The sequence below is a fragment of the Bombina bombina genome, chromosome 2 (genome assembly GCF_027579735.1).
Source record: "Bombina bombina isolate aBomBom1 chromosome 2, aBomBom1.pri, whole genome shotgun sequence".
NCBI lineage: Eukaryota > Metazoa > Chordata > Amphibia > Anura > Bombinatoridae > Bombina > Bombina bombina.
In genome coordinates, this window is record NC_069500.1 from 332,058,668 (window position 1) to 332,075,521 (window position 16,854).

The following is a 16,854-nucleotide window of genomic DNA, read 5'->3' on the forward strand; positions in this document are numbered from 1 at the left end:
CAGAGCATGATCCCCTCTCTTCGGAGACTGGGCCACAGGGTAGTATTCCAACATGATATCGACCCCAAACACACCTCCAAGACAACCACTGCTTTGCTAAAGAAGCTGAGGGTAAAGGTGATGGACTGGCTAAGCATGTCTCCAGACCTAAACACTATTGATCATCTGTGGGGCATCCTCAAATGGAAGGCAACATGATATCGACCCCAAACACACCTCCAAGACAACCACTGCTTTGCTAAAGAAGCTGAGGGTAAAGGTGATGGACTGGCTAAGCATGTCTCCAGACCTAAACACTATTGATCATCTGTGGGGCATCCTCAAATGGAAGGTGGGGGAGCGCAAGGTCTCTAACATCCACCAGCTCAGTGATGTTGTCATGGAGGAGTGGAAGAGGACTCCAGTGGCAACCTGTGAAGCTCTAGTGAACTCCATGCCCAAGAGGGTTAAGGCAGTGCTGAAAAATAATGGTGGCCACACAAAATATTGACACTTTGGGACCAATTTGGACATTTCCTCTTGGAGTGTGCTCACTTTTGTTGCCAACGGTTTCAACATTAATGGCTGCGTGTTGAGTTATTTTGAGGGGACAGCAAATTTACACTGGTATACAGACTGTACACTCACTACTTTACATTGTAGCAAAGTGTCATTTCTTCAGTGTTGTCCCATGAAAAGATATAATAAAATATTTACAAAAATGTGAGGGGTGTACTCACTTTTGTGAGATTCTGTATATATATATATATATATATATATATATATATATATATATATATACACACACACATATATATAATTTAATTTTTCTCCAAGCTTGTGAGTTTTTGATTATTAGTTTTTAGGGGTCTATTTATCAAAGCGTCAACTGAAAATACGCTTGAATTCCACATCATATTTGTCGCGAGATTGATCCGCAACAAATATTGATTGATCAAAGCATCAAGATTGGCAAATGTTGAAATTTGTGATGTAAAATATATGATCCCACGATCTCAATCCGATGCAGATCAACGCTTGCATCATTACAGATGTTTCGAATTCACATTCGACTCTATTTGACACTTTCCCAATTTATCAAACATTTAACAGGTATGCTCGCGTCTATTCCGACGCAGCGTACCTAGTTTTTAATCCGCCACCCTTGAGGTCGCGGATACAATAGAACTCAATAGGAGACTGAAAACACAGAAAGCTTATGTTCGATGCTGCAAGAGATTGAAGTATATTACATAATAAAAGTAAATTAGAATACCCTTTCTAAATCAAACAATATTATTGCTCCACATTTGGTGCACTAGTAGATAAAAGGGATACAAATGAAAAATACATTACTACTTATGGATTATGCTACAAATTTGTCTCTCATTACAAAGCAAGGGGACAATATTATTTCTACAATTTTGTTGAAAGGTTTTGCCCCAAACTTGTCGCACTAATAGATATAGAGATAAAAATGAAACACACAACATAAAATAGCTAACTTCCTTTTTATTTTTTGGGTAAAATCTATGCACACCATGTTTAAGCCATGTAATACAAGTCCCACTCTCCACTTCGCACCAATTGTGACTCAACACTTTTCGCACCAATTATGACGCAAACTCCTAAAAAACCCACACACTAGTGAATTTTTTAAACCACTTTTGATTGCAATATGCATAATCACATGATTTATAAAATCAGCCAATCTGATTCAAATATACATTTTAATCTATCACTAACGAATCAAAATGCTCGATACTCATCAAAACTTGTAAGTGCCATTTGTTACATTGTGTATTATACTTTGAAAGTATGTATATGTGAATTTAGAATTAAAGATAAACATTGATGCTGAGATTAGAACACACAGTGTAATATTTTACACAAAGATTTTAATTGATGTTTGATTCAATATAATTTTAAACTGATAGCTCAAATGGATATCCCACCTACTATTAAACTGTCATGATTCAGATACAGCAAACATTAAAATCACCTCTTTACTGTCATGCTATTTTCAGTGCATTTCTTGGTTCTCTTGAATTTCTTTTTCAGTAAGAAATGTCATCTTATATGCCAGCCCATTTTATAACACCTGTGAAGGGGTGATTTTTAAAACTAGATTGCAATCAGGAGGGGTTACACAGGTACAGAGAGAAAACTGTCCCAGCTCTTAAAATATCCATTGATTGCAAATAAATACATATGATACCCCGATTACATGTTATATTTGCAATTATTCCTGCTTTGAATAATAATAAATTTACACTATATACATATAGTGGTATAAACACAGATATATGAAAGACAACATTGTTTAGAACAAAAAAAAGGAATTTAGGGACATGTAAATATGTTTGCAAAATATTTCTGACATAACACACACATATATATATATATATATATATATATATATATATATATATATATATATATATATATAGAGAGAGAGAGAGAGAGAGAGAGAGAGAGAGAGAGAGAGAGAGATACAATATATATATATATATATATATATATATATATATATATATATATACAAGTATATGCAAAGATATATATACAAATTCTAGCATTAATAATCATTTATAAAAATAAATGATATAAAAGCATATCATGACTTCTAGAAATACAAATACACATTCATTTATGTGAAAGCATCATATAACAGATTTCTTTGTATAACAAATAAATATGAAAAAAAACTTTCTATGAGATATTGTTTGTTGAGGTATAAATGTAGCTATTTCTTGGACATTAACAGTTGAAAAATAAAAGATTAGCTTTAGAGAAATGTGCTTGTTCATGGACAGTGATGAAATAATAAATAAAGTTGTGAAAAACCCAAATAACCGCAACATGGATGACTGTTAGTTAACAACAGTCGAATGCTCTTTGCACCGTACTTGACGCGCGTGTTTTTTATGTCTTTTTTGATAAATAAGTGTATCGTATTCAGATACACGTCAGCAATGTCTGGCGAGCGTATTGACGCTGGCGAATGCACTGAGATTGACGCTTTGATAAATTGACCCCTCAGTATTCAGCACTTGGAATCAATATTCACTTGACACCAGTATACACTTTCTTTCTAGACATTATTTATTCAAACTACTTTATTAAAATTAACTAATTTGAACTTGAGAAACAAGTATTAGGGATTAATTATACATTAGTACACTAATGTAGGTCTGGTCAGTAACACTGGTTAAAAAGCAGACCTGTATACCCTCCCTGTGAGGCCTATTTATCAAATGTCTGTTGGACCTGATCCGACAGTGCGGATCAGGTCCGACAGACATCGCTGAATGCGGAGAGCAATACGCTCTCCGTATTCAGCATTGCACCAGCAGCTCTTGTGAACTGCTGGTGCAACGCCGCCCCCTGCAGACTCGTGGCCATTCAGCCGCCAGCAGAGGGTGTCAATCAACCCGATCGTACTCGATCAGATTGAATTGTGGTGATCTCTGTCCGCCTCATCAGAGCAGGTGGACAGTGTTATGGAGCAGCGGTCTTTAGACCGCTGCTTCATAACTGCTGTTTCTGGCGAGTCTGAAGACTAGCCAGAAACACGGGCCCTCAAGAACTGTCCTGTTTACTGGTGAGAGACTTCTGACGTGTTTGATTTCAGATGGAAAAGTTAGATGAGAAGATGATTAGGTAAAATAACATTTAACCGTGTACAGTAATTTACATAAAGCAAAATGATTAAAGAATTAGCTGAATTTAAAATACATTAGCAGTGTTTTGCAACATTGTATAACAAAGCTACAAACAATGTTGCTAAACACAGGTGCCGTAGAGTACTGAAGGCACGTGCACACTCCTGAGCACTTATAAGCCTACCTACTTTTACTCTTCAATAAAAGATACCAAGATTAAAGAAGCAAATTTGATAACAGAAGTAAATTGGAAAGTTGTTTAAAATTACATACTCTATCCGAATCATAAAAGTTTAATTTTGACTTTACTGCCCCTTTAATTCATAGATAAACCATTAAGCAGTTATACATAGCTGCTGTTAAAGTAACATAAATATGATAATGAAACAGTAATGTTAGCATTAGAGTTACTTCCATAGCTGCACAGATCAGATTCAGCAAAAAACCTACCCCTGATATCAATTCATGTAGACTGGCCTAAGGCCAATAACTGTACATATTAAAAAGAGGTCTGTGAGTAAATGATCAATCAATGCAACCTGAACCTGTCATATCCTCAAAGAAACTAGGACAATCAGATGTCAGTTACAAATATTCTTTGCTTTTTAATGTTTGGACATCTTGCCTATATCAAAAAAACTAAAAATGTATTCTTAATGGTAAGAGATCTCCCGTTTTCCTCCTGCATTTTCCAAATGATTCGTTGCGTTATTGGGACAAAATAACATCTTGAAACTTTATATGAGAATTGCATTTGTCTAGATTTGTCTAGTCTATTTAGCTATACATGCTGCTCATAGTATTGGCAATGGAAGAAAGAAAATAATACATTATGCAAAACAGCCAATACTCTGGCAGAGTCTTGTACATACCCTGCTGACTAGAAAGCTATATTTTAGGCACATTTAAATTTACCTGAGAAAATGCCAATAAAAGCCTTGGCTGGTAAATGTGCATTGAAGTTCAAATATTTATCAAATAAAGGTTGAACCCATGACACAAAAGATCACACACAAGCCTCAATGTTAAAATAAAGCCCTAGAAGTTTAAGCTAATCACAAATATATATTGTATATTGGGTCCACAGAGTTCCCTCTATTTCCACTCATTATCTGACCAGCTTGAAACCAAGCAATGCTGCATTTCACAAGCTCTATGTTTAGATATGCAGATTTACTAAATAAAACGGCATATGTTGATTATGAGAGTGTGTTTCTGTTCATTATTCTTTCATGTTCTTCATTGTGTGATAAGGAAGATCAAGATACATGAGCCTTGTAGGCCTGTCTATTTTTTATAAACCTATTTGTATTATTAGAGAAGCAAACATGCAATAGAAGTGCCATTAACAATACAGATATAGAAACAGAAATCAGTAAAAGTTAAAGCAAGCTCGAATTACAATATCTTCAAATTTACCATGTCAATAGTAAAAACGTTCTTATGAAAACACCTAACAGCTAAAGAACCCCCATTCATACAGAAACTCAAAGCATATACTTAGGGCTCGATTTATCAATCAAGGGTGGAGAATGACGTACATATTCACCCCTGTCCGCCCCAGCTCGGCTCTGGCAGGCAGCAATCCGCTGGAAGAATTCAACATTGCACACGAGCGTTATTTTGTGCTTGCGTGCAATCCCACCCCTTCTCCACCTCTTATTGAAATTCTCCACTTAAGAGGTGGAGAAGAGGGTAGGGAAGCACCCATCTAATGACTGCTGCTTGATAAATCATGACTGCAAGTTCTCTTGTGAGAACCTGCATCTGTAGGGGAGGAGAAGGCTTGATAAATCGAGCCCTTAGTCATAAACAATGTTATGACTAGATAATTAAGTTACGGAGATCATTGACCACAAAATGCAAATAAAAGTCTGGAGAATGTAACCATGCGGATACATTTGCTTTTTTTTTTTACTTTAAAGGAAATAAACATAACAAACACTAGTAAGCAAGTCAAACAATTATTATGCAAAACACTGGGTCTGTTTGTCTTGCATATATTAAGCTTTATTCCACTCCACACTTCCTGCATTATATATTTAATTATTTAATTATTTAACGTAGAGGAATATGTGTGATCAAAACTTGTTCGTGTCTTGGCAAAAATGCTATATCATATATATTCCATGTTACTACACAATAAGATGTACTATATCTTATAATTACTTGCTGCTGAAAGCTAAGCTCTAGCGTTTAGAAAAAGGAAACTACAGAATTGATCAAATAACTAAATTATAGACACATATTAGTGAGTCTATGGAGAATATTTATTGTGCATAATGACAGAAATTAGACTCAAGTATGGGCTAAGTATATGATGTTGTTTGGATTAGAATTACAACTGGTATAATCAATAGACCATGCATTGTACAAATGTCAAATTTAGAAGCTAGTGAAGGACATATAAACATAACCATCTTAGGGCCAGATTACAAGTGGAGTGGTATTTAGTACTCAGGCTTGAATACTAATACCGCTGAAAGTAAACTTGTAACACACGCAGGATAGAACGTGTATTACAAGTTTAATGTAAAAAGTTAGTGTGCGAGCGAAACCCACCGGGCGCTTACTGTAGGACTTCAGATATCACAACCATTTTAACTTCCCCATAGACTTCAATGGAGAACGCAACTTAACAAAAAAATAACACCTATCGCTCGCGAGCTAACCCGACACCGCATTAGGAATGTCAAATATTTATTACTCACTTCGTATGTACACATATTATATTAACACATAAATATATATGTATATAAGCATAAACATATATATTTTCATTGTGTTCTATGGGAATACACATTTCCCATAGACTGCAATGTAAAGGCTCTTTTCAGTGGCGTTTCTTTCTAACACCTCACTCCCACCAACTTTAAAGCCCCTTTATAAAAAAAACTATAATGTCCTCTATTTTGAGGGAATTTGGGGCACTTTTAGAAAATTAACCAGAGATCTGATCTCTGGTTAATTTTCTAAACGCTAATTGCTACCGTTAGCAATAACCAGCCACTTGTAATGGCTGATTAATTATCGCGCTCCCACAAGCAGACAAATTTGCCCGTATGCGGGAGTGCCATAATTTGGCACGCCACTTGTAATCTAGCACGGTATGCACTTTGTTTAGAAATGTATGGCACACAAGACGTAATGGTTTGAGTAAAAATGTATCTGCATAACCAACACCTCTCCTTGGTTGATCACAAAAGAGCTGTGTAGGTAATCCAGGAATTGCTAATTGATTTGCGAGTTACACCAGTGCTCCCCCAATGTGTACTGTAAAACATTCTAATGCTTCAACAGCAGGATTCATTCTAGTCCTGGTACAAATGTGGCTATTGTACCAAGGATCATTTCTGCTGAGCTCTCCCACATAAAGGTATAGCAGATCAGATGCCAAAGTCACTATACAATCAGTATTGAACCTACACTGCAGCAAAATGCAGCAGTGAGTCAATAAGACAGTGACAGAATCTCTCAATGTCAGACAAGGGTTCAGCTGGTCCCTCAAAAATTGGTGAGCTCCTTGCTTCTTCACAATAATTAGTGATTTACTCACATTGGTAGAAACAGAACTAGATTCAACAATGAAGCCCAACAGAGCATCTTCTGCCTCAGAAAGCTGCATTCCTTCTTTTAAGCCTGTGTTTTTATGAGGGTAGGTTAGGCTGGTAGACAGTGCACATGCTGCAACAAAGTCTTGACGCCATGCTGAAGTTTAATATGTGAGGTCTAGAGCCCATATCTGTTTCATCAAATTCCGCATGGCTTCATCCAAAATACAAGTTTGTGGCCATCTTGGAAAGATGCCCAATGATACCCATAAGCGGCCAACGTTTAATGATCTCCCACATAAAGGTATAGCTGATGAAATGCCAAAGTCACTATTCAATCAGTATTGAACCCACACTGCAGCAAAATGCAGCAGCGAGTCAATAAGACAGTGATAGACTCTCCCGATGTCAGACAAGGGTTCAGCTGCTCCCTTAAAAATTGGTGAGCTCCTTGCTTCCTCACAACAATTAGTGATTTACTCACATGGTAGCAACAGAACCAGATTCAACAATCAAGCACAACATAGCAAAAATTTTATTGCAACCCATCATTAGCGCTTATCTTTTAATCTGGACATATGTATTTTTTTAAGCATTTAAAAAATCTGACAACTGAGATAAACACTTATCTTTTATTATGCTGTCTATTACTTATAATTTTACTTTTTAGAGACACTTTGTTTTAAAAACAAATGTATTGCCAATGCTACCCCTACCAAACCACCATTACCCCCACCTACCCAAGATCCTGTCACAGCACTACCCCTACTTAACACCAGATTCCCTACTGGGTCTAGTTACCCTAACCACAACCTTCTCTACACTTAGCCCCTGTCAGACCCTCTCCATCACTTAACCCCCCTATCTGCCACTCACCACATTGCTTAACCCCCATTCCACTGGACCCCCTCTGCACCCCTTAATGGAGATACCTCCCCATTTACTCAAAGCCAATTAATCCATTAATCATGACCTTTAACCCCATCTAACCTCCTAACCACCAGACCCACGCCAGTACTGATATTTTGTAAAAATGTGCAACCCATATTGTCATGATGAATCTTCAGCAAACGAGGAATCAAGTTGTTATCCTGCTTTTGTGTCTGACCTTCTAAAAATTACAAAGGTTAATATTTGAAAGATTACAATTAACTAATTTGCTCCTGTGTTGCTTTTATTGATTTCATAGTCCCTTTAAGATGTTGTCTGTTACGCAATATTTTTTGAATGTGGATAGTCTTTATGTCACATTGTCTTCTACTTTTTTTCAGCCTACCCCAGAAACAGCAAAGCATGGAGAACAATCAACCATATAATGATTTATGGAGAAACAACAACATGCCTGTAGTTTTAAATAATCCTTACCGGGAATGTGATCAGGTAGGTAAATATCTTATCAGGGAGCTACAAAATATTGTGCAGCAATTAAAGTACTTACAATAAGCCAGGCAAAATTATGATCATGGAATAATATTTCTCTATTATTAACATAAATAAAAAGTATTTCAGGCACTCATTTTTTATATTCATATTTGCTGAGATTAATATTGGTCTTTGATGATGTAGGTTATGCCTTATTACTTCAAAGGAATATTGTATTTAAAAAAAATCAATGTCCTTTCTGAAAGAGCAACATTCACACAAGGTGAAATCTTGGCTGATAAGTACCTCCTGCTAATACTCATTGGCTGATCATGAGCATTTGTTCCCAAAAGCCAATGAACATTAGTGAGATGCACATATTAGCTATTGAATATTAGCATGAAGTACATAACAAATAAAGGTCTAGACTATGAGTGGAGTGTTATTTAATGCTCCGGCTCAAGGGTAAACTTTACTAGACAGAGACTTTTTTGTGCACGTCAGGTAGCTGTATTACATGTTGAAAGTAAAAAGTTTGCGCGCTAGTGAAACACAACTCGCACTTACAAATACGTGTCTGAATTAATTCGAGATAAAAAACGATATTTGCACGCTAACCCAACAGGAGTTATAAATAGTTCACATTCCAATGTTCTTCACCTACAGAACAATGTAATTTTTACATGAACATTATCAGCTATACATAGAAATATATATTTAATAATAAAAAGTGCATTATTTTCTATTTGAAGAACATAAGAATGAAGAATTGCTGACTTCAATGCCGTTATTGAAATATTACTTATAAAATATTAAAATATATTAATACAAAATATTAAAAATTATTAAACATATTGTAAAATATTCTAAATAATCCATAGAATATATCTATAAATTATCTTTAATAATTTGTATTAAAGGGCCACTAAACCCAAAATCTTTCTTTCATGATTCAGATAGAGAATAGAAATTTAAACAACATTACAATTTACTTCCATTATTTATTTTGCTTCATTTTTTAAATATACTTAGTTGAAGAAAAAGCAATGCACTTGGTGAGCCAATCACACAAGGCTTCTATGTGCAGCAACCAATCAGCAGCTAGTGAGCATATCTAGATATGCTTTTCATCAAAGAATATCAAGAGAATAAAACAAATGAGATAATATAAGTAAATTAGAAAGATGTTTAAAATTGCATTCTCTTTCTAAATCATAAAAGAAAAAATGTGGGTGGAATGTCCCTTTAATATGTTTTTATATTTTATATGAAATATTTCAATAACGAACATTGCAATTAACAATTCTTCATGTGCGCAACCTGACCGCATTAGTCCTAAATCGCGAACCATGATTTTTTACATTCCTATGTTCTTCATATGGAAATTAGAGGTATAGGTATATATAGATAGGCATAGAATATGTATTTACAATAAAAAGTACATTATCCTTTAAGTGAAGATCATTGGAATGTGAAATATGTACAATACATATACAATAAAACACATAAATACATTTGTACACACAACTCTCTCTCTCGATATATATATATATATATATATATATATATATATATATATATATATATACATACATACACATATTTAGACATGTTTATGTATGCATATATATGTTAAAGCCCTTTGCAGCCCTTTTATATTATACCATCTATATTTGAGCCCTTATAACTTTTTAAATATTTTTTTAATAATTTTTATCATAGTGTTAATATGAGTGTAACTGCACTTTTACATATATTTATGTTGTGTTTAAAGCAACTTTTTTTCCTTCCCCTACCCTTTACGTGAGCTCTGAAGTTGTGGTAATCCGACGAGTGTAAATCGCGATTACACTCAAGCAAATGTGTTTACTTTCAACTTGTAATATGCACAATATTTCCGTTGCGCGCAAAAAGCGAAGAAAGACCAGATATTGCTTGTGAGCAACAGTTAGCCACTCATAATCTATCCCATAGTTGTTTTAATGTCAAGATAAATTTAACTAAAGATTTTACCTCACATTTCCAGGGAAGAAAAATTCACCATCAATATTTAATTGCTGCTTGCTCATACAGATGATAAAAAATGTTTGACTAAATATAGTGTCCCTATAAGGCAGTGTTTTCTTCTGTGACATTCTCGGCTTATTTTTTAAATTAAGGTGGCATCATTGATTTATTTGACATATTTCTCTATACTCCAAGATTCCAGTTATGTACAATTTGAAGAAAATGAAAATATTGTGATCTATATAGGCAATGTAAGCAACCTTTTAATAAAGAGAATTTATTCTAAAAGAAATATGCCATAAGCACATTAAATAGAGAATGAACCTTAAGTTCATTGCAAGGTGCTTCCAATAAAAATGAATATTGCACTTTGGAAAGTAGCTTCTTGCTGGGACCACAATGTTTAATATGAAACAAACCCACATTAAAACGAAATGTAAACATTTATCCATGAATAAATATTAAATGCACTTTTTCAATGTAATTTAATTTTTAGTTGCCTTTAGATTTATGTTCCTTTTTTTCTATACACTTTAGAACATTTGTTTTGCATTTCTATACAACCTCACAAAAATAGCATTTAGGGACAGGTCAGTGACACCTGCAAGAAAAGATCATTGGTGGAACAATGTTAATGACAACCCTGTTGCCATGGGAATCACATGGGTAATAGTCATGTAAATGCCTAAATCTCAAACGTTTCTCAAACTATTTATTCTGGGTGAAGGAGGTGGGGTGTGCAAAAAATAAAAATAAATTTTGCAGTAATAATATGAATGTAGGCAAGCAAATGCAGAATATATTTGTAGTCTTAATGCCCCATCCATTTTGTAATGTAAAGCAAATATCTATGTAGATATGTTACTGGCATGTTTATATTATGGCATCACATGAATTAATATTTGAAGAAAATAGATTCTGCTCCTTTAGGGCTAATTTACGAGTGAAGCGCTAATTAGTGCTCCCACTCAAGTGTTAAGTGCTAGATGGAGGATTTTTGCGCACATCGGGTTGCGCTTGTATTTCATGCTGAAAGTAAAAAGATTTTTCGCAAGTGTAATCCTGGTGCACTTTAAAACATTATCACAACTGCTTTAGTACATTTTTCTGTAAGTGCGTAACATTTGAATGTGAAATATGTACAATATATATATATATATATATATATATATATATATATATATATACTAAAACACATAAATCTAGATTCCCACGGGAATAGGGCCCTCAATTCCCCCTGTATTTGTCTGTAAAATTGTGTCTCTTATTGTATTGTTTCTCCGTTGTACCTTTACCTTTGTACCCATGGGCAGCACTGCGGAATCTGTTGGCGCTTTATAAATAAAGAATAATAATAAATACATCTGTACACACATATATACACACATATACATACATACTCACCTGTTGTAGACATGTGTATTTATGTATCTCTATATTAAAGCCCCTTTACATGGCTTTTTTTTCTTCAAACACCTGAAACCTCATATCTTAGAACCTTATAACTTTTTAATGCATTTTTTTTAAAATAATTTTTATCAGATAGTTTTCCTATAGGTGTAACTGTACTTTTAAATGTATTTTTAACAGTTAACCAGAGCTCTGAAGTCACGCCAACTCAACGCCCGCTTAATTAAATTGCGCTCAAGCAAATGCTTTTACTTTCAACTCGTAATACGTGTGCTACTTCCGACGTGCGCAAAGAGCCACAATATATCCCTTAATGCTGGTGCACAGCAGTTAGCACTCTACTAGTAATCTAGCCTTTAAGTAAACAACCCAGCCAAAATTAAAATGCATTTCGTATAGTAGCATTTTTGCAATATACATGTATTAGCAAAAATGCTCTTAGTGAAAGCTATAGCTGTTACAAAAGTGCACCAGCATTTTAAAACACAGCACTTGCTCAGAGAGCCAAAGGTATTTGTATCATCTGGTAAGGACTCACTTTGTTAATTGCTGACATAGAACAAGCCTCACTGTCGCTCTGAGCAGCTGCAATATTTAAAATGCTGCCGCATTGAGAATATCTTGCAATGCTTCATATGCACGTGCAGAGAAAACTGTTAACGCTAGAACAGTGATAACGTTTAATAGAAGAATTTTTGCCAATATATGTATATTGCAAATATGTTTCTATTCATAGTTGTAATTCCTTTATGTGCATTTAAATTTTGACCGGAATGTCCCTTTAATGTCCTTTAATGTGAGATATCAGATGCATGTAGGTTTACTTTTTTGTAGAGATATAACTGTAATTTCCTTTATCAGCATGTTTTATTTCTCTGAATTTTTTGTCTATAATGCAGGGTGTGCAAAATCCTTAATTTATTGTGTGCTGGTCATTAATAGTCAAATATAATATCTCAAAATGAAATCAGATTATAATCACATTTGTAGTTAAAATTGACGTAGGATATTAGTGTCAACACATTTAATGCATACTTCTCTAGATGTGAACGCTTCATTACCTAATTAGAAGTGAGGAAATTTATTGTTTAATAACAAATTACCAATGTATTTTTTCTTCTCAAGTTGTGCTGAAAGCCATATAAAAATAAAATGAGAGGACCATGGTATGAGGTTTGGGCAGACCTGGTTAAGTAGATGTAATATTAACTATCTATCAAATATCACTGCCTTATTTTAAATTTGTAGTCTCATGCATTTCATTTTTGCTGAGAAAGAGTTAAGTTTTCAGTGCATTCCCTCTTACGTTGATAGTAGTTTCTAAAAACAAAAACACACACATAATAAATACAACATTATAATTAAGGCCCAGATTACAAGTGGCGCGTTAACAATACACGCAAGCAAAAAGGAGTTTATCGCGGGTATTTGCCCACGTCAGGTTTGCCACTCATATTACAAGTTAAAAGTAAACATTATCGCTTGAGTGCAATCGCGATTTGTGCTACAATAATTAGCGCATCCTCAGAGCTCTCTCTCCCCTCTCTCTCCCTCCCTCCCTCTCTCTCTCTCTCTCTCTCTCCCTCCCTCTCCCCCTCTCTCCCTCTCTCTCTCTGCCCCCCTCTATCTCTCTCTCTCTCCCCCTCTCTCTCCATCTCTCTCTCTCTCTCCCTCTCTCTCCCTCTCCTGAATTTTCAGTTCTTCTTATGCAAGAGTATTACTAGTATTTAGGATTTTGTTCCCAGCTCTTCACTGAATATTGAGCGCTAGTTGAACACATGCAGCAGATATATATTAATGACTGATAAATGTGTAAAAAGATGGGATTTCCTCTACAATATTACTGAATATGCAGCAACAGATTATGGGATTCCCCTAGCACATGTTTGATTGGGATATCTCTCTCACTGCCAGACTGCCTGCTAAGCTTCACACTACATAGGGCTTGTTAATCCGTTTTACTAAACTTCTATTCTACCCCTCGGCATTAATCTGCTTTTAACTTATATTTTGGAGATAAATACAGGATTTCCCCACCATCTTAATGCTGATCCAGCATGAAACACCCATCACCCATTAACCATCGTCTCTAGCTATAATCCCAGCTGTGACCCTTCAGTTTTGTAATATTTAAACATTGTCTTATGGTTGGAATTCCCAGGTTCTGTTTTAATGAAGCATTCAAACTGCACAATAAACCTCAGAGCTTCGGTTTACAGCATAATGTACCAAATACTTTATTCAATGTGTGATATGTCATAAGGAGCTTTCATTTTTATGTTTATGAAGGCATTGACATCAGGAATCTGGTGCATATTTTCACATCAATGCTTTATTGGTATATCCCCCTCACCCTTTTCTCCATTCAAGAGACTAAGAGGATCTAGTAGTCTTTTTCGAGTAATGTAGACCATTTAAGGAACTTTGCTACAGGTTATAGAATCTTGTTGCATTGAAACAGCAGAGAATAAAGCATAATTGGAGGTGTGTGAACATTCCACATTAGAAGTTTTGGAATGATGTAAGCATTGTTCATTGATGACACAATTTATACATACTGACAAAAGGAATTCAAATAAATGTAGGTGTGTTAGTTTTTGCTGTTTTGCTAGGATACCTGGTAAGATGTAACTTTTAAATGATCAGTTTAGAACATCTGCTGAAACCTGTGCCTATCCAAACCAGTAAATAGCACATACTTCAATGTTTAGCCAACTATTTACAACTGTGTTATTCTATATTTAATTATCATTTGTACGAGATAAATCATAAAAATATCATGACATCATTTATAATCATTTAAATTAGTTGTGCCCAAAAGAATATTGCAAGCTCCTTGTAGATCTTTAAGGGATGCCCTGTGATTTTCCTTTATGGCCACATGTAATCTAGATATTATGGTCTCAAGTTTAGAAATTAGTAGATGTGTTTTGTACAGGTATATTCAGCACCACTATAGGGGTCCCACATAAAAATCAGGCGTTTACACAAGTAGATTGTGATTCAGCAAATTAATATTACAATATTGAGCAAGAACTGTAAACCCCAATTTCTGTAAGTGCAGCACATGCATGTATACATCACTTTGTCAAAATCCATAAACCTAAAGTGCACACATATCTCTTAAGTACCCATCTTTGGTGTGGGGTAGTGGGGAGATAATTATAAGACTACGGGACATATTATAAGTGGCAATCTATTTTTTTCACTCAAGCACTAAATGTGCTCAAAGTAAAGTTGAAAGTAAAAAGTTAGCACGCAAGCAAAAGTCTTATAGATACATATGCAGCTCTGGAAAAAATAAGAGACCACTGGTTTTACTATTTATAGTAATATGTTTGAGGGAAATTAAAATTTTTGTTTTATTCTATAAACTAGTGACAACATTTCTCCCAAATTTATAATAAAAATATTGTCATTTAGAGCAATTATTATATTATATATACCACTGCTGTTTTCATTACTATCCTCTTGCAATAGGACCTGCTGGATGGCGGAAACAGTCAGCTAGATTACAAGTTTTGCGTTATGAGCGGCGTGGTGTCACTGCTCACCTCCCTAAAGCGCTGGTATTACAGGTTTGCAAAAACCCGGCATTAGCAGGCAATATTGCACCATAAAGCAAAATTGTGCTCCATACCGCACTCAAATACCAGCGCTGCAGTGAGCTGGTTTTACGTGCTCGTGCATGATTTCCCCATAGACATCAATGGGGAGAGCCAGCTGAAAAAAAGCCTAACACCTGCAATAAAGCAACGTAAAGCTCCGTAACGCAGCCCCATTGATTCCTATGGGGAAACAAAAGTTATGTTTACACCTAACACCCTAACATAAACCCCAAGTCTAAACACCCCTAATCTGCCTCCCCCGACATCACTGACACCTACATTACACTTATTAACCCTTAATTTGCCGCCACCGACATCACCGACACCTACCTACACTTATTAACCCCTAATCTGCCGCCCCCAATGTCGCCGCCACCTACATTACACTTATTAAAACCTAATCTGCCGCCCCGGACATGGCCGCCACCTACATTACACTTATTAACGCCTAATCTGCCATCCCCAACATCGCCGCCACCTACCTACACTTATTAACCCCTAATCTGCCCCCTCAATGTCGCTCCCACCTACATTACACTTATTAACCCCTAATCTGCTGCCCCCAATGTCACTGCCACCTACCTACACTTATTAACCCCTAATCTTCTGCCCCAACGTCGCCGCCACTATACTAAAGTTTTTAAACCCTAACCCTAAGTCTAACACTAACACCCCTAACTTTAATGTAATTAAAATAAACCTAAATAAAACCCCAATCAGCCAATTGAATGCGAGCTCAATCCTATTGGCAGATGTGATCAGCCAATAGGATTGAAGCTCAATCCTATTGGCTGATTGCATCAGCCAATAGGATTTTTTAACCTTTAATTCTGATTGGCTGATAAAATTCTATCAGCCAATCGGAATTCAAAGGACGCCATCTTGAATTACGTAATTTAAAGGAGAATTCATTGTTCATGAAGACTTCGATTGAAGGATGCTATACGCCGCAGTCTTGAAGATGGAGCCGCTCCACGCCGGAAGATAGAAGATGCAGTCTGGATGAATACTTCTGCCGGCTTGAATGAAGACTTCAGCCGCTTGGATGAAGACTTCTGCCGGCTTCGTTGAGGATGGATGTCGGGTCTTCAAAAACTGTAAGTGGATCTTCGGGGGTTAGTGTTAGGTTTTTTTAAGGGTTTATTGGGTGGGTTTTATTTTTAGATTAGGGTTTGGGCGGAAAAAGAGCTAAATGACCTTTTAAGGGCAATGCCCATCCAAATGCCCTTTTCAGGGCAATGGGGAGCTTAGGTTTTTTTAGTAAGGATTTTG

General features: G+C 35.6%; 1 protein-coding gene across 2 annotated transcripts in view; it reads left to right on the forward strand.

The window, feature by feature from the left end:
- Positions 1-16,854, forward strand: part of NOS1 (nitric oxide synthase 1) — a 131,763-nt gene that overhangs the window by 13,453 nt on the left and 101,456 nt on the right. Inside the window, exons 3-4 of one of the 2 annotated variants that reach the window (XM_053700503.1) lie at positions 4,163-4,191; positions 8,483-8,575. In XM_053700503.1, coding sequence (XP_053556478.1) covers positions 4,163-4,191; positions 8,483-8,575 — 122 coding nt within the window. Of the gene's footprint in view, positions 1-4,162; positions 4,192-8,466; positions 8,576-16,854 lie in introns of both variants that reach the window. The other variant, XM_053700501.1, reaches the window with a different exon arrangement.